The sequence below is a fragment of the Carcharodon carcharias genome, chromosome 21 (genome assembly GCF_017639515.1).
Source record: "Carcharodon carcharias isolate sCarCar2 chromosome 21, sCarCar2.pri, whole genome shotgun sequence".
NCBI classification, from domain to species: domain Eukaryota; kingdom Metazoa; phylum Chordata; class Chondrichthyes; order Lamniformes; family Lamnidae; genus Carcharodon; species Carcharodon carcharias.
The window spans coordinates 31,648,202-31,666,991 of record NC_054487.1 but is presented as its reverse complement, the minus strand read 5'-3'; the positions used below and the strand labels follow the sequence as shown (position 1 = coordinate 31,666,991).

Here is an 18,790-nt window from a genome sequence, read left to right as displayed (position 1 = left end):
GAATGCTTCAGTGCAGAGGGAGCTGGGTGTCCTCGTGCATGAATCGCTGAAATCTAGTATGCAGGTACAGCAGGTAATAAGGAAAGCAAATAGAATTTTGGCACTTATTGCTAAAGGAATAGAGTATAAAAATAGGGAAGTGTTGTTGCAACTGTGCAAGGTATTGGTGAGACCGCGCCTGGAGTTCTGTGCACAGTTTTAGTCCTGTTACTTGAGGAAGGATGTAGTTGCATTGGAGGTGGTTCAGAGGAGGTTCACTAGATTGATTCCAGAAATGCGGGACTTGTCTTACGAGGAGAGATTGAGCAGTTTAGGCCTATACACGCTAGAGTTTAGAAGGATAAGAGGAGATCTAATTGAGTATATAAGATGCTAAAGGGGATAGACAAAGTAGACGTGGAGTTGATGTTTCCCCTTGTAGGGCATTCTAGAATGAGAGGCCATAGTTTTAGGCTAAGGGTGGTAGATTTAAATCAGAGATGAGGAGGAATTACTTTTCTCAAAGGGTCGTGAATCTGGAATTCACTACCTCAGAGTGTAATGGATGCCGGGCGCTGAGTAAATTTAAGGAGATAGACAGATTTTTAATTAGTAACGGGTTGAAAGGTTATGGGGAGAGGGCAGGAAATTGGAGTTGAGGCTGAAATGAGATCAGCCATGATCGTATTGAATGGCGGGGCAGGCTCAAGGGGCTGAGTTGCCTATTCCTGCTCCTAGGTCTTATGTCACACCTGATGGACAACATCACAGCTAATCATAAAGAGGAGGCATACACAGAAGTTGTGAAATGGGTGGTATTCTATTTACATTTGTGCAAAGTATACAACATGTGGTTATCACCTGTGCCACCGTCATGATCCTAATATTTCTTAATTTTCCTAACCCTACCATCATGTCTTGGTGCATCCCTGACATCCACAGCAGAGATGGTGGCAGCCTGCTGACTGCTACACCCTGTTGTCTATGATGACTTTGGTGGGCAAGATTTGGATGGCCCTGCCCTGCTCTTGGTGTCCTGTTGTGGGGCAGGTGCATCCTCCTCGGCCTGTGGAAATGGCAGTGATGGGGTCACATGAAGATGGGATTAGGATTGGCTGGAGACTCCCAGACTCAACTGAGTGGTGTCCAGATGCTGGTCCCCCTCCCTATGGGCACCCGAGGGCTCCTGGCTGTCTCCTTGAGGAGAAGGGTAAACTGGTGTTAGATTGGGTTGCTTTCCTCTCTCTTGTGTAGCCACTGATGGGTGACACCAATGACTACAACGATGAAGTGCAGCTCCTGACGCAGTGCAGGACCTATGTTCTGGACCAAGGTCTCCATGGCTGCTGACACCCTACCAGTGTTGACCTTGGTGCATTGTCATACTGGTGCTATAACCTCAGGCTGAGCATGGATGGACCCCTGCATTGTTCGTTGCAATCAGTGCAAAGCAGTTGACAACCCTTCCTGACATTCCTGACTGTCACTGAAACTCCACCAACTGAATTAGGAGCAAGTCCAGAGGCTCATTATCAGACTCGGACTCAGCAGGATCCTGGCCTCCAGAAGTTTTCCGAGCGCCGGTTACTTCGGATGTCCCTGCCTCTGCCTGCTGTGGAGCAAATTGTGACCCCGAGGCTACTCTGAAACTAGGCCCCGCTAAATGTGTGTTTCTGTGTTGGTGGAGGCTGTGGGTGAGCACTGTGATGGGTCTTCATTGGTGCTTTCTTCTTCTTCTAGCTCTGAAGTGTCTTTAGGGCTGGAGATGAGGGCTTGGCTGGATGATGCCCTTAAACGCTTTCCAGAGGTGTCTATGAAAGAAAGTACAGAGTACTTAAGGTTGGCAAGTGACTCAAGATAGCAGAATGGACTCATGTGTGGTTGTCTGAGGGATGAGCTGGTGCAGGGTCCTCACTTAGGTTGGTGATGCCCTTCCCATAGTCGCCACATGCACGATCCCTGTCCTCTCCAGCCAGCGTGATGGCACGCTTCTCATAGGGAGTGAGGGCCTTAATTTCATCCATTTCACTCCTGGCCTGGGACCTCTCCCTCTTGTCATGTGCGTGTTTGACTTGCATGAAGACAAACGGAGAGATTGTGAGCAGGACACATGCCAAGGCAGATGATAAGGATGCCTGCCTTGTGTGCATGGTGAGTAGAGCCATGGATAGGATGAGGACATGATTTACACAGGACATGAGGCTAGATGGAGATATGAAGGTGTGTGTGAGAGAGTGAGTGGTGATATACCTTCAGCTGGCAGAGTGTGAGTTCCCTGTTATGTGTCATCCTGCTAAGTCCTGATGGGCTTGTGAATGTCTGAGTTGAGGTTGATGGGATGGTTGACCTACACTGCTGGAATGGATGAGATCATTCATCCTCTTCCTATACTACTTTGCAGACCTTTTCTACACCACATTTGCGCTGATAGCCGAAGACACCGCCTCCCAAACCAAAGTGCTGGCATTGATGGACCTCCTCTGGCCATTACTGGGGTAGAGGACAGCCCGGCGGGCCTCAACAGCATCCAGCAGGCGTGAGCAAAGCATCATGGAACCTGGGAGCCACACTCTTCATGCCTTTTGGGCCCATTTCTTCCACGGGACTATCCTGGCCTGGAGACATTGAGAAGGCTGATTGCGGGTGCACTTTAAATATGACACCCAGAGGAAAGAATGGCTGGGGTCACGTACCTCTGATTTTTGCACCGTTAATGAGGCGGGTAGCAGACAGTATGGCACATAAACCCATCATTGCGCCCAGTGGGGCAAATGCCGCTTTTCCTGCCTGCCACCATACTTACAGCGCTAATGGGAAAATCCCGCCCTTTGACTTTGTACACTTGTATAAAGCTAGTAATAGCAAAGCAGTAGCTCATTTCATAACTCTTCAATTTTCATATTAATTTAAATCAATTATAAAATGAGCTACAGATTTGCTATCACCCATATTCAGGCTATTGCAAAAAAATAAAATCTAGTCCAGTAGATCTGGAGCACAGTAATTTGGTGTTTTAGAATAAAAGGGCATTTGCACATCTTTGCTCACATTCTTAGAATTCCTCCAGCAAGCAATCCAGTTTAACATAAAACCTTGCATTGCTAGAGAAAGCATTTCAGCCTGAGCCAGTCAATAACATTCACTTCAAAAAGACAAACCTCAGAAGTATCACTCCAGGGTGCTATGAAAGCTCAAGGGTAAGGGCAACCATTTCCTGAAAAAAGTTTAACATAAGCTTTCAACCTCAAATTGCTTTAACTACACACATACAATACATACTATTTCCTGTTCTTGCTGGTCTTTGTGTTTGTACCCCATTATAACCCTTGTGGTATTTCCTGTATTTCTCAATAGTATCATCCCCTACTCCCACAATCCTTCACTACCTCATTAGCTTCAATCACACTCACATACAGACACAGGCAGGTTGTGGCTTTCATCAGTGTCAAAAAATGTCAGTGCAACTTCTAACCTTCTTAACAGTAAATAACAGTCACACGGTGCATAAATTTAATGGCCATGGAATTGGATAAGGCCCAAAAAATGCCACGGATGTTGTATTGCACAATTAACCAGTGCCTATTAATTCCGATGCAGGCAGCAACCTTGTGCTGCATGCTAATTTCAATGATTTTTGCATGCAACCAGCACTAAGTGTGCTGCTGAGTGGTTGCACATGTGAACAGGGGGTACAAAATCGTGAGGGGCTAGCACAAGTTCAAGCTGGCTGGCACTGCTTAAAGCCAACTACCTCTTAAAGGAGGGGGGTGTTTTGACTTGAGCAGCAGCTAGAAATTCTTCGAATGGTGATTTTGATAAAGAAACAAGACTGACACAACAATGGTTCTCTGATGCAGCACTGGAGGCTTGGTACAGAAGGTAGACAGCAGAAGAAAGGTCCTCTACACCCAGGAGCTAGGAAGCCCCTGTCAGGCAGATACTGCAAAGGCAGTGAGAGAAGTTGGCCAGCTTGGTCAATGCAAGCAGCATAGCCCCAGCCTGGATTTTCACCAAGGCTGGTGAGCGGGTCCTGATTCAGAGGCCAGCATCTTCCAGTCGGCGAGTGGAGGCAGAGCCCGCTCATTGCTGCGTAAATGATGTGGGGTGATGTCAGGCATGCGTCCCGACGTCACCCCATGTCATTTAGATTGTCAGTTCAGTGGGCACGCATCTGAGTTGGACGCGTGCCCGCCGACCTGTCAACAGCCTATTAAGGCCATTAAAAAAACAATTAAACTCATTAATGGACCTGCCCATCCAACTTAAGGTTGGCGGGCAGGCCAGGAGCACAGCCAGGCTTGTGAAAAAACATGAAACCTCATCTATAGGTGGGATGAGGTTTCATGAGTGATTTTAAAAATACAGAATATTTTACAGTAAAAGTTATGGACATGTCCCAACTCATGTGACAGTGTCACATAATGGGACATGGCAGGGAATTTTTTTCCTAATCTTTATTCAAAGTTTTAAATCGGAGCCATTCTCCCTGAGTTGCACAGGGAGCGCATGTCATGCTGGGCGAAATGCCGAAGCCCACATCCGGAACTCTGGGCATGGCTGGCTCAATTGTGGAGATAGGCATGCCCTAACTTCTCCACAATCTTCACGTAGTCGGGCCAGGTTTTGAAAGACTCGTGTTTCGTGGCCTGTTAGAGGAGTTGTGAACCCTAGCCCTCCTGAGGAGACTTTTCAAAAGGTGAGTTTAAAAGGTCCTCCTCGTCCCCTCTATGCCAAGCTATGCCTCCCAACCACCCTCATGCCCCTCATGCCTCCTATGCCAAGCTATGACACTTGCATGCCCATTGACCCACTATTAACTTTATAGAACCAATGAACCCTACAGTGCAAGTAACAAAAAGCTATTTTTAAAAAAAATACTTCACACATAACTTTCTGCTATGTTAAAAAAAGTCATTTCACTTAGAAGGTAATAGAAGTGTCAATCATCCAGACCCTTTAAAGTATCAATAACAAAAACCAAACAGATCAATAGCCCATGAAACCACTTAACCTTGTGTAAATAAACATTGTGAAATTGACCAAAGAGTTCAGAGATCCTGAGCTGTCAAGCAAGCAATGTTTTCCCTGGAACACAGCTGGGCTCTCAGCCAAGCATGGAAGTGGCATAGTTTGGCATTGAGGGTATGAGGGGCCATGGGGGGGTTTGGATTAAGTGGCATAGCTTGGCATTAGGGCCTGAGGGGCCATGGGGTTGGGCAGATGGACTTAGCTTTGGCATGAAGGGCATGCGAGGCCATGGGGTGGGACAGATGGCACATGGGAGTGTGTGTGTGGGGTGGGGGGGTGGTTGAGGGGTTGTGAGGGGTGAGGGCAAGAGGGCCTTTGTGTTTTTATTTTAACTGGGACAAAGTCCCACAACACCAAGGTGGGTCTTTTAAACAGCCAGCCTTGGCACCTGGCAGTCCCTGTGGCTGCCGTTTTCACATACAAATTCACACTTCCCCTGGGTGGTCTCTAGCGTGGAGACTTTATGAAAAAAGATACATTTCACTTCACAGAAGGTGAAGTAACGTTTCAGGAATGTGTCTCCTCAGGACACAGTTTGGTTTTAAGAGAAATAATAAAGTTAAACATGATAAAAAAAAGGATTTTTTTTTCCCTATCAAAACTGAAACTCCCCAACTGAACTCTCTCAGCAGACATGCGCATTTTAAATAAATTCGGTCGGCTGGTCTGACTCCAACCCACACCCACCCCTCCATCAATGATGATCATGTCTTTGAGAGCACTTTCTCCTGAAGAAGGTGGGCTGAGTAGGGAATTCTTCTGTCTCCCGCTTTCCACCTCAAGGATGAAAACTCATGCCTACATTTCAAAATTAATCAACTGGAATGTCCTATGGGCATGAAAATTCCTACATAAATACAAATATTCAATTATCACTATCAGGATTTATAAAAATTGTTTGAAAACATTTATGGATAATTTATTCAAAATTCTTACATCTGCAGGTTTAAAGCTTTGGGCAGAAATCTGAAAAGTCATTCTCAAGACAGGACTGAATGCTTTTTGTGTGCCAGCATCAAGCTGAATTTTGGTCACGGCTCTTGGCTGGTAGTTCAGACAGTTTCAATCCAGATTGTTTATGAGCAATCATCTGCACTACATCATCACAGAAAGTTCTCACAGCCTGCCAGTCAGACCAAACTGAGGAAAGTTACTAAAGGGGAAGTGTTACAAGAATATGGCTAGAATTCTCCGGCTACTCCCGCCAGCGGGATCTTCCAGTCCTTCGAAGTGAATGGAGGTTTGAATGTCCTGCCACATCTGGTGCAGTGGAAACTGCCGCGCTGGAGCCGAAAAATTCCGGCCTATGTATTTTTTCTCTCTCAGCTGCATTCTCAAGCAACGTGTTTAATAAAGCACTAAGTAGGGTTAAAGGAAATATTTTTAATGTGTTATATTTGATTCTGCCAGAGTCTGATAAATCTGTAAATCTCAATCTGCAGAAATCAACACTGTATCATTGACTCTCAGTAATTTATTGTTCTTGGGAGTGATTTTTCCTACATATTAAAATGAGAAATGCCACCTTATGGTTCAGTGTCTCACCACAGATCAGGCCTGGACCCAGGACCTTTTTAGTCTATGTGGCTGAGTGGTAGAGGTATTTAAAATTATGAATGGATTTAATAGGTAAATGTGGGGAAGATATTCTAATTTGTCAGGGAGTCTAAAATTAGAGGCATAAGTATAAAATAGTCACTAATATATCCAAAGGAGAATTCAGGAGAAATGTATTTATTCAGAAAGTGGTTAAAATGTGAAACATTGCACCACATGGAGTAGTTGCCTTTTAGGCATAACCAAATAAGCACATGAGGAGAAACAAACAGAAGGATATGCAAATAGGGTTAGATGAAGTACAGAAAGAAAAAAATTCTTGCATTGATATAGTTCCTTCCACAACCACTTGATGTCCCAAAGTACTTTTCAGCCAATGAAGTACTTTTGAAGTGTAATGTAGGTGTAATGTAGGAAACATGGCAGCTAATTTGCGCAGAGCAAGCTTCTACAAATTGCAATATGATAATAACCAGATTAGTAATGTTGATTGAGGGAACATTGGCCAAAACACTGAGGATTATTCCCCTGCTCTTCCTCAAAAATAGTGTCATGGGTTATGCCCACCTGAGAGGGAATACAGCTTCACATCTTATCTGAAAGACAGTACATCCACAATTGCAGCACTCCCTCAGTACTGCAATGGATTGCCAGCCTTGAGTTTTGTAATCAAGTCTCTGGAGTGGAACTTGAATCCACAACCTCTGATTTAGAGACAAGAATGCTACTAACTGAGCCACAGCTAGGGTGGCAGAGGGCTTGTGTGGAGCATAAATAACAGCTCAGACCAGTTGGGCCAAGTAACCTGTTTCTGTACTGTAAATTCTAAGTAATTTTATGTAATTGGAGGCTTACAATAAAACAGCAGTTCCAACAGAGTGCACTGATTACAAGTAATTCATTTAAAGGCAAATTTCCATGTGCTTGAAAATATACCTGCAAAATGCTTCTTCTAGTGCATCGGGCAAAGAAGCACATTCTGCTTTCTCAGTGGCCCACTTCAATCCATTGGAACAGCAGGCATCGATTGAACTCTGCACTGTTACTACAAGAAAAGAAAAATAAGATAATCAGGCATGAACAGAATGGTGTTTTGTCTTGGAAAGTGCATCAGAGGCCACTTTCTTCCTGGCCAGGTATTTGTAAATAAATTTGATTAACAGTCTATAGTGTTCCACATTTCGATAGTGCTGCAACCATGCCAAAGAAAGCATAAAATAATAACAGTGATGTTCCTCTCTCTCTCAGTCACCTTGAAGATGACGTATATGCCGAGGCACCAGGAAAGAGAAGCAACAGAAATTGTATGTGCGTTGTGATCCATCGTCCATAGTAACACATCCTATCATGTGCTCTCACTGATGAATAACAAAATTGCAAAAGGGGACAGACATAGATCTTGTGCAAGGTGTGACAATTAATAAAATAAATGCCCTATTTTTTTAAAATTTAAAATAACCAAAGTAAAACTTATCCCTCCTTTTTAAATCCAAGATGCAATCTGGCACCAGCCTGGCTGGTATTTCTGTTTGAGAATCATGGCATTGATTTGAAACACTAACTGATGTATCATTGTGTCAACAGCTATGTTTATTGAATGGCGGTGTGATGAGATTCCTATTCCTCTGTGAAGATACGGTATATTTGGTGATAAATATTAAAGATGTTAATGTGGGAAACCTCAGGACAGAAAGTTGCTTTGTTCAGATCAGTTATGCCATTGTCTTCAGTTTGAAAATCTGTTTATCATAAATATTAATCAAAGTTGAATATCTGTAGTGCCATGATCGCTGTAGACACCAATAACTTTTAAAAAAGAGATAAATTTTCCAGTGGCCAATGGAAGGAACTACAGGTCAAGATTTCACAATTTAAGACTGCAGCCCTTGAGTGCCTTTTGGACACCTTGGCGACCCGCTGTGATGTCCTCTACCCTCACTCTGGCCGCAAGAGGGGCAGCAACGTTAGCAATCCGGCTTGGTAGGCGATGGCAATGGGGATCAGTGCCAATGCTGCACAGAAGAGGTTGGCCATCCAATGCAGATAGAGCATGAATGATCTCATCCATGCTGCAAGGATATTGCAACCATCTCATCACTCTAAACTCACTCATTCAAGCCCATCACAGATTCACTGGCATCTCACTGCCAGCTCATACATTCTCATGCATATACACTCACATGTCCTTCTGGCCTCATCTCCTCTGGGGATTGCCTCCTCAGCCCTCAACCATCTTGAGGCCACTTGCACAGATCAACATGTGCCCCCACACACACCCTGGGATACCCTCCTTCCACAGTACAGCCCTCGTCCTGCAGCCTCTTCCCTTGCCTGAGGCCACTTCCCCACTTTCCCCAAGCAAGACCTTGCCCTGCAGCCATTGAAAAGCCATCCACATATGGCTGATCTGGTAGGAATAGACCCGCCTGTCAGCCTCTTAAAAGTGAAGTAGCACTGTCTGTGAAGCCTGGTGCTGATGACTGCAAATGCTAACCGAAGCGAGGTAGGCAAACAAACCCTGAAGTCCCGAGCGAAGTGCAGCCCATCAAGTGCATGCTTTATACATGCTGTTGTGAAGCACATCGGTATGCTTTCCCACTGATATGGGCGGATGTTCCAGCAGGGGAAAGGGGATGAGTCTGGCTGGGTGACCTTATAATGATATGCTGACATATTACAATGAGGCTCCCGACAGCCAATGGCGGGGAACGCGGTTCACCATCAACGGGCTGAGCAGACGATCACAAACTGGCTTCACAATGTTGTGAAACCGATTTTTGGCCTTCTTGCCATATTGTCCACTCACGCCACCGAGCCAGCAATCATGGAAAATCCCGGCCAAAGTACTTAATAGGCAACAAATACACCAAACTACAGAAAATGTACTTTCCCATTAACTTACACAAACAAAATGCTTTATGCCACATTCCCAGCAGATATGTAGTCTTGAATGTTCAGTTCCAAGCTCCGCAAAGCTTTTCAGCAGGTTCCCTTCTCCCTGCCATGCCAGGGTGAATCTTCCAGTGTCTTTTGAATGTTATCCCTAAACCAACTTCCAGCAGCAAGGTCTACTCTGGCAACTCTTTGTTCCTTAAATCTCTACAAGTCCTACTTCTTCATATAGAGAACCAATCCTCACCAACATTTTGCTTAGTGGCTAACACAAAAAACAGATATTTTGTCTGCTTTTCACAGCAAGAGCTGTTTCTGTCTCCCTCAATGATACAGGTTGACCTCTGAAGATTGAGATTTACAGATTGATCAGGCTTGGGGTCTCTATCTCTGTGCATCTCTGTGTCCAGAAAAAAGTTTGAAAATGGACATCTAGTTTTCTATAGATTTTGCTTACAGATCACATGGGCCTGTCCCTAGGCAGAGTTAGTATGATCACACCATTGCCCATACAGAAAATTCTGTTTTGCCTTACATTAAAAAAGACAATTTAAAACATAAGCATCTTATAAAGTCCTGCATTCATAACACCTCCCCCTAAAAATTAGAAAACGCATTACCATAGTAATGATTTTTCTATAATACCCTCAAAATACAACATTGTAAACATTCTAGCAACTAACTTACTACACACAGTAAAGGTAATATTCTTGCACCTTTCATTACTTTTCACCATTAAATATTTTGACATGACAATATTATAAGGATAAACCTGTAATAGCCATCCAAATGTGAAAATTAAGATTTAAAGTCCAGTTTGCATAAGTTCTTAGAGTCCGAACTCTCTTGCAAACAAGAGTTTCTTTTACTACTTGTCATTTCACTTTGTTTCAATCTGCACAAAAGATCCCCTTTTCCATTTTGCATAGGCTGTACAGCAGTTCCATGTCCTCGGTTAAAACTTTGAATTGGATTATACACAGTCTGGACCCTGGGATAGCATTTATGATGGGCCCAAGGGTTTCATAATTTGTTTGGTCTGGTCGACTTTTTTAACAACAACATTGCTGATTGTTGGCAAACTATCCAGTTTCTGGATACGGCAGCTATGAATTGGAATCCAAGGAGAAATTCTCTATCATGGCACTTCTTACCCTCTGTATTTAGCAATTTCTTTTGCTCTTCTTGAAAGTCACTTACTAAATCATTATCAGGGTTTTCACTTTTTAAGACAGACTCTGAACCATTCTGTTCTGGTTTTAACTCTAGATTTCCATTTTCCTCCATGTCTGCATGTTTTTTTAAATGTTCAAGTCTGTGAAGAAAGTCTCAACCAGCCACACATCTGAATTGTCCTCCTTAACAATTGAATTCATGTTATCCTTTTTAAATTCAGCATCACTTTAATATTTAAGGTTTTTTTTTCCATGATTCACTCTTTTGGTGTTCCTTTCAAGGATATGCAGGTTTAATGCTGCCTCCTTATGTGCATGGAGCTAATTTTTCTGTTGAATAAAATCCTCTTTAGCTACTTTAAAAACTTTGTTGAGGTTATATTGATGTTTAGCCAAAAGATTTCATACTGCTTCCTGGTCAATTCATGAATTATTTTAGTTTCTTTCTGCTTTTTATCTTCCCATTCAGTTTCAGCTTTGTCCAATTCTTTTCTAGAAAAAGCAACTATTTCATTATTTTGAAGTTTTAATTTAAGTTTAAGAACACCTACCTTTACTCACACCTCTAATGTCAGTACTGGATACAGCTGTGCCATCTGTGTCAAAGCATTTCTTTCTTTTGCTTCATCAGTAGCTTTGAGTACTATTGCTATCTGCTCTATCACACCTTGCTCATGTTTGCCTACATGTTTAATTCAGATCACTTTACGTCTCTCCAACTGCCATTAACTCTTTGTTTTCAGCTTTGAACATCACCAGTTTGTGTTTCTGACACTTTGGGCACTTCTTTTGTTAAAATAGTAATTTTTACAGCAGGGTTACAGGAAACAATTGATTCTTTTACATCACTCGATTTCTCCTGCACAATTTTGTTTTCCACAGCCTCAACAGATTTTTCTGGAATCACTGGAGGTGGCAATACTTTATACCCAGGCAAGTCATTCCCCAATAAAAAATCTACACATCTAAGGGCAAATTAGGCACAACACTCACAATTACAGGACAGTTAATTAAACTACATTTTAAATTAACTCTATACAAAGGGATGGATAAACAATTCCCATCAATACCCTGTATCAATATATTTTTATTTTGTAAATTTGTAAAGCCTACCAACATCAGTGACTGGGCTGCTCGAGTATTTCTATGAATAATAATTTGCTTTCCTGCCTCGTCAAACAAGAATGACAGCCCGCCTTTAAACAGAAAACGTCCATAATTTCCTGCACTCTGGCCGACTTTAACAGTAAATATAGGAAAACCTACATGTTTGTCATCACTTTTAACCACTGGGACAGTATTTTCTGGAGGAGTACTGTGCACCATCACAAATACTATAGTTTTGCTTTCTAATTTTCAATAGTCAGCCTTTACATGTTATTTCTTATGACAAAGATAACATGCTGGTACCCTTGATTCAACCTTGACCTCCAGACTGTCTCTTACTATTCTGAAAAGGATCTGTTTCTTACCCTGAGCTATTTTCCCCACTTTGATCTGATCTCTTATCTTGCCAGTTTATGTCTGAGTTCACAAACAATAGCCTGTTGCTAACATGCTTGTGACATGCTTGTGAAACAATTCATAATTGTCTGCCATTAAAGCAGCCTCCCTCATCTTAGAAACTTCATGGTCTTCCAGGTGGGACCTTATTCCCAAAGGCACACTATTTTTAAATGCTACCATTAGCTTCATCTCTCTAAGGTTTTCTAAGCCTTGTTCAACCTTCTTAATCTACCCCAAATATCAGTTCCTCTTCTCAAGCAACAAATTCAATTTTGCAAAAGGTCTATGAAGGTGGCTAATCTGTTAGCATTCATTTTATGCTCTCATTGAAGTTGAAAGCTGTAGAATGCATTTCATAGCTCATTTTCACTTTCCATCTCCATAACACCGTCTGACTTTGTCCCTGTCCCACCTCACCTTCTGTTGAAACCCTCATTCATGCCTTTGTTACCTCCAGACTCTACTATTCCAATGCACTCCTGGCTGGTCTCCCACCTTCTACCCTCTGTAAACTTGAGATCATCCAAAACTCTAGTGCCCCTGCCTTAACTCACAGTTAGCCCTGTTTCTCTATCACCCCTGCGATCACTCATCTACATTGGCTCCCATTCAAACAACATTTGGATTTTAAAATTCTCTTCCTTGTTTTCAAATCTCTCCATGGTCTTGCCCCTCCCTATCTCTGTAACCTTCTCTAGCTCCACAACTTTGCAAGATATCTGCACTCAAATTCTGGCCTCTTGTACATCCCCAATTTTACACAGAATTTGATTTATTTGACCTGGTTTGTCAGTGCTAGATTACAAGTATGAATGGTAAAGGATGAAAAATTACTGATATCAATTTATCATCACAACTTAAAACCAACTAAACAAATACAAAATAATCCAAAAAGAAATCTATACATTAAGTATTTGGATGTCTGATAAATAGACTAATGCTGATTAGTCATCTCATTTTTTTCTGCATTTGTCCACCAGTGAATTGAAAAATGGAAAGCAACATGGAAAAGTAAAACACCTATGAACAAAAATCTTCAATTAAAAAATTAAGTCGAAATGTTTTATCTGATGGACAGACAAGTCTTTTTGCACAATATTCCCAGTAGTAATGTGACTGGCTTCTTTCCAGGTGTGTCTTCAGTTTCCAGTTCTCTTGTCACCACACATCTCTCTCCACAAAACTGGACTGATTGGACACCCTCATTTTCCAAACATGTCATCAATAATAGTCATAGTACCAAATTCTAATCAAGCTGTCCATTGGCACTTGAAGTATTAAAACTCTGACCTCACCAACTTTCAGGGATGGCCATTTTTCATGGCTTTCTATCTATTTCTTGAGGGTTGACATGGATCTTCAATGACGTCAGTCCTTTGCATATGGCTGATAGAATCATAGGCCTCTCACAACAAAAAAATGTCAAATCAAGAGATTCTTAAGAAATATAAAGCTTTGAGGAGGTAATGTAGAAGCCCTGGACTCCACAAACAAACCAGCTGTGTGGAGAGAAATATTGAGAGACTGCTGAGGAAAAACTATTTCTTCATTAGTTGAGGGGCAAGTAACAGAAGATCATAAGAGCCTTCTAACTTTCAGCACTTCTCTCCAGCACAAGCACATAGCCTCAGAATGCACTGCAGTTATTGACACTTGAAAACAGATTTCCTTAGGTCACATGACCCATGCTAGATACTTGACTCAAGCTGCATGAGAGGCCATCATTTTAATGCTTCTTAGTTGAGGGAACTTTCTTCTTTCTTGCTGCCAGCATTCCATAAAAAGAGTCTCTGCTGGTTGCAGTACTTTATCCATTCATCTTTTTCCTCTGGAGTTGGTGCAGATATCCTGTAAACCGTGTGACTTCCTTCTATCGCTTGCCCATCAGCCTCAGTCTCACAATGGTGGATGTACCTTCCCAAGCTCTGGAATAATTCCCTACACCTCTTCGCTTCTCTTGCTTGCTTTCCTCCTTTATGGCACTCCTTAAAGCCTACCTCTTTGACCAAGCTTTTTGTCATCTGACCTAATATTATTGTGTTCATATTTTGACATACTTTGTTTTATAATGCCCCTGTGAAGCGCTTTGGGGCATTTCAATATGTTAAAGGTACTAAATAAGTTTGTTGTTGTTGAAACATGCACGCTGATCAACTCCTTGTTTATACTTATTATTGTAATACTGTGATACTTAGGTCTGCTAAAATAATTTTTATTTTAATTTTCACTGATATGAAAGAAACCATTTTCAGTGAACTAAATTACTATCGGCATTTCCAAATTAATTCCTATTCATTCCAAATAAATACGCAAGTCTAAAAACACTCTGGATTAACAGGTCAAGTGTGCTTCAGACAAAATTTGGACATGATGACAATGTTGAGTTGCAAAAAACATGCCAAACCTGTGAAACTGCCAGAAAATAAAAACTAGGTCGTTAAAACATTCTTCAGTGCCTTTTGACATTTTAATACTGGCAAATGCAAGACACTGAACAGTCATTCCTTGTAGTTAATGTCAAGAACGTTTTTGTGATAAATTGCCTTCAGCAGACAAGAAATCTAAATGGTTGATGAATATTCAATTTCAGCCATCCATAACACTCAAAGAGCATGCAAAGGACCAAAATCATGTATATATTGCTGGCAGATTTACTTGCATTAAAATATGCTTTCATGAATCAAAGGTTACAGTTGAAAAGTTGGTTTGGAGCAGACTTCACTCCTTAGAATGATACTTACATAACCAAGTGAATACATTTTCCAGACATGGTATTTTGCTGTGCTCATTGTAAAATTGTTTGGGGTTTAAGATTGTTTTTTTATGGATTTATCTAACCTTCTACCACCATGCTTTGATAGATTTTGGTGCTGTAGCTGAGCTTGAGTGAGGTTTTATTAATGCCATGTTGCATTGGCTTAACTGTTTTTTTATTCATTCATGGGATGGGATTCACTAGCTAGGCCAGTATTTATTTTCCATCCCTAATTGCCCTTGAGAAGGTGGTGGTGAGCTGCCTTCTTGAAATGCTGCAGTCCATGTTGTATAGGTACACCACTGTGCAGTTAGGGAGGGAATTCCAGGATTTTGATCCAGCAACAGTGAAGGAATGGTGATATATTCCCAAGTCAGGGTGGTGAGTGGCTTGGAGGGGACCTTGCAGATGGTGGTGTTCCCATGTGTCTGCTGCCCTTGTCCTTCTAGATGGCAGTGGTTGTGGTTTGGAAGGTGCTGCCTAAGGAGGCTTGGTGACTGCCTGCAGTGTATATTGTAATTGGTGCACACTGCTGCCATTGTGCCTTGCTGGTGGAGGAATTGAATGTTTGTGGGTGGGGTACCAATCAAGCAGGCTGCTTTGTCTGGATGGTGTCGAGCTTCTTCAGTGTTATTGGGGCTGCACACATCCAGGCAAGCGGAGAGTATTCCATCACATTCCTGTCTTGAGCCTTGTAGATTGTGGACAGGCTTTGGGGAGTCAGGAGGTGAGTTGCTCGCTGTAGGATTCCTAGCCTCTGGCTTACCCTTGTAGCCACATCATTTATATGGCTAGTCCAGTTCAGTTTCTGGTCAATGGTAACTCCCAGGATGTTGATAGTGGGGGATTCAGCAATGGTAATGTCATTGAATGTCAAGGGGTGATGGTTAGATTCTGGCACTTGTGTGGTATGAATATTACTTGCCACTTGTCAGACCAAGCTGGGATATTGTCCAGGTCTTGCTGCATTTGGACATGAACTGCTTCAGTTTCTGAGGAGTCATGAATGGTGCTGAACATTGTGCAATCATCCAGCAAACATCTCCACTTCTGACCTTATGATTGAAGAAATGTCATTGATGAAGCAGCTGAAGGTCGTTGGGTCTGGGACAGTACCCTGAAGAACTCCTGCTGTGATGTCTTGGAACTGAGATGATTGACCTCCAACAACCACAACCATCTTCCTTTGTGCTAGGTATGACTCCAACCAGTGGAGATGTTTCCTCCTGATTCCAATTGATTCCAGTTTTGCTAGGGCTCCTTGATGCCATACTTAGTCAAATGCTGCCTTGATGCCAAGTTTGCTAGACTGTGGCCTCCAACGTTGTTACTATGCTTTTTACTTAAGCTTCTGTCACCATGTTTTGATAGCTTTTGGTGCTGTAGCAGAGATTTAGTGAGGTTTTATTAATACCATGCTTCCCTGGCTTACATAACCTTGATGAGGCTCTGCTTCCATTCAACAGACTTGAAATAGATGGTATGGTTTAACTTCAAATCTTTTATTATGAACTATTTACAAAGACCTCAGGGTAAGCACATGGTAATCAGGAGACAGACTGTTGTGCTCCTAGCTCTCTTGGAACCTTTCGATCAGCTGATTACTGATGTCACAGGTACATCATTAATATCATAATGGTCCCATTAACACATTCATTAACCCATTACTCTACAAATGTGACCAGGAGTGATGCGCTTCTAGCCAGAGAGTGAGATTGGCTGAATTAGCACAGCAAGTGCAAACCTTTGTCAGTATGTCAGCACATCATATCCATTGCAAACCCTTCAATCAATACCCAACATGGTGCCTGAACTCCAGTTGCCCAGTCTGCCTTTGCAGAAATCCAGGGACAACAGTCAGTAGCAGGGTCCTCACAAGCACCAGTACTCCAATGGGTGTAGGCATCTCAGTAGGCAGCAGCCTACCATTATCTCTGCTCAAGCTAACAGGTAGCACCTCATAAAAGTGGTAGACCTTGGAAAGCCATTGACTAAAAAAAGAGCGCTTAGGGATCACACTTGGGTGTTGCACGACTTGATTTGTAAACATTTGCTTTCATCACTTTTGTGCGGCTTCTGCTTTCAATGTAACTTCTGCCTTGCCATGATGTTATAAGTGTGGAAGTTGGTTCAATGTTTTCAAGGTGACAAGATGGAAGATTGCAAAGTAATGGAATGAAAGTTGAAGGACTATTAATGCTGGGGGGTGGACGGAGGGGAATGGTCATATAAGAGAGGTGCACTTTGACAGCATCCCTCGCTCCTAGACTGCAAGATGCCTCGCAGGTCAAGATCATATCCTCCATTTTCCTCCACACTATCATCTTCATCAGCCTCCACCAAGCTTGAGGTTTGAAGTTTGCATTAATTATGGAGATCCAACATAGTTTTGTAAAAGGAAGATCATGCCTAACTAATCTAATTGAATTTTTTGACAAAGTAACAGAGAAGGTTGATGAGGGGGATGCAGTGGTTCTTGCCCATATGGATTTTAAGAAAGTGTTTGAAAAGTATCACATAAAATGCTGGTTAACAAAATTGAGGCTCATGGAATAGGAGGGTCAGTGTTTACTTCGATAAAAAAAAATTGATTTAAGGACAGAAAACACTGAGTCATGATACATGGTCGCTTTTCAGACTGGATTAGATGATGGTGTGCCCCAAGGGTCAGTGCTGAGTCAGTGCTATCCAAATGCTTTTCTTCATATATATAAATGTCTTGCATATTGGAATGCACCTTTAAATTTCGAAGTTTGTCAATATCACCAAATTTGGAGGTGTGGCAAACACTGAGGATGATATCAATTGCCCACAATAGGATATGGACAGGCCAGCAGAACAGGCAAATGTGGAAGTTGGAATTTAATAGTGAGAAGTGTGAGGCGATGCAATTTGGAAAAGGGAGAGGCAAAATATACTTAATGGCACAGTTCTAAAGAGTGTGTAAGGACCTGGATATTCATGGCCATGGATCTTTGATAGTGGCACACATATTAAGAAAGTAGTTAGCAAAGCATTTGGGATCTTGGAACTCATAAATACTGTAGAGGTATTGAGTATAAAAGCAGGAAAGTTATGCTGAACATCTATAAAGCTCTGGTTAGGTCACAACTAGAGCAATGCATTTAGTTCTAGCCACCACACTTCAGGAAGTATATGAGGGTCCTTTAGACAGTGCAGTGGAGATTTACCAGAATGGTTCCCAGAACAAGGGATTTTAGCTACAAGATTAGGTCGGAGAAGCTAAGGTTGTTCTCCTTGAAGCAAAGGAGGTTGCGGGGAGATTTGATGAAGATGTGTTAAAATTACGCAGGTTTAGATGAGGTAGCGAAGAAAGGTGTTCCCGTTAGCTGATGGTACAAGGACTAGGAGGCATAGATTTAAGATCTTACGTAAGAGATAAGTGAGGAAGAGCCTTTTCATACAGTGAGCGGTAATGACATGGAACTCACTGCCTCCAAGGGTGGAGGTAGAGGAGATGATCAATGATTTCAAAATGGAATTATATGGGCACTTGAGGGAAATAAACTTGCAGAGCTATGGGGATAAATCTGGGAATGGGACTAATTGGACTGTCTTGCAGAGAGCCAGCATAGTCTTGATCAGCCAATTGGCCTCCTTCTCTGCCATAATAACTCTATGAGCAGAATTTTTTGCTTGGTGTGCTGGCACGCACCCGACCTTACGCAAGCGTGAAATAGCGCGTGATGATGTCGGGCAAGTGTTCCGATGTCATCGCACACTCGCGCAATATTTTGGTCAGTGGGCACACACAAGAGTTGGCAACACACCCGCCAACAATTAAGAGGCCTATTAAGGCCATTAACATAGTAATCAACAGTGATTTTTCATTGCCTGTCCAACATTACGGTTGGCGGGCAGGCGAATCAGTCAAGTG

At 42.3% G+C, this 18,790-nt stretch overlaps 1 protein-coding gene across 2 annotated transcripts in view; it reads right to left on the bottom strand.

Annotated features, from left to right (window-relative positions):
• fbln1 (fibulin 1) overlaps window positions 1-18,790 on the bottom strand; it is a 289,537-nt gene that overhangs the window by 263,373 nt on the left and 7,374 nt on the right. For both annotated transcript variants that reach the window (XM_041215928.1, XM_041215927.1), the window contains exon 2: window positions 7,501-7,609. In XM_041215928.1, coding sequence (XP_041071862.1) covers window positions 7,501-7,609 — 109 coding nt within the window. The remainder of the gene's footprint in view (window positions 1-7,500; window positions 7,610-18,790) is intronic.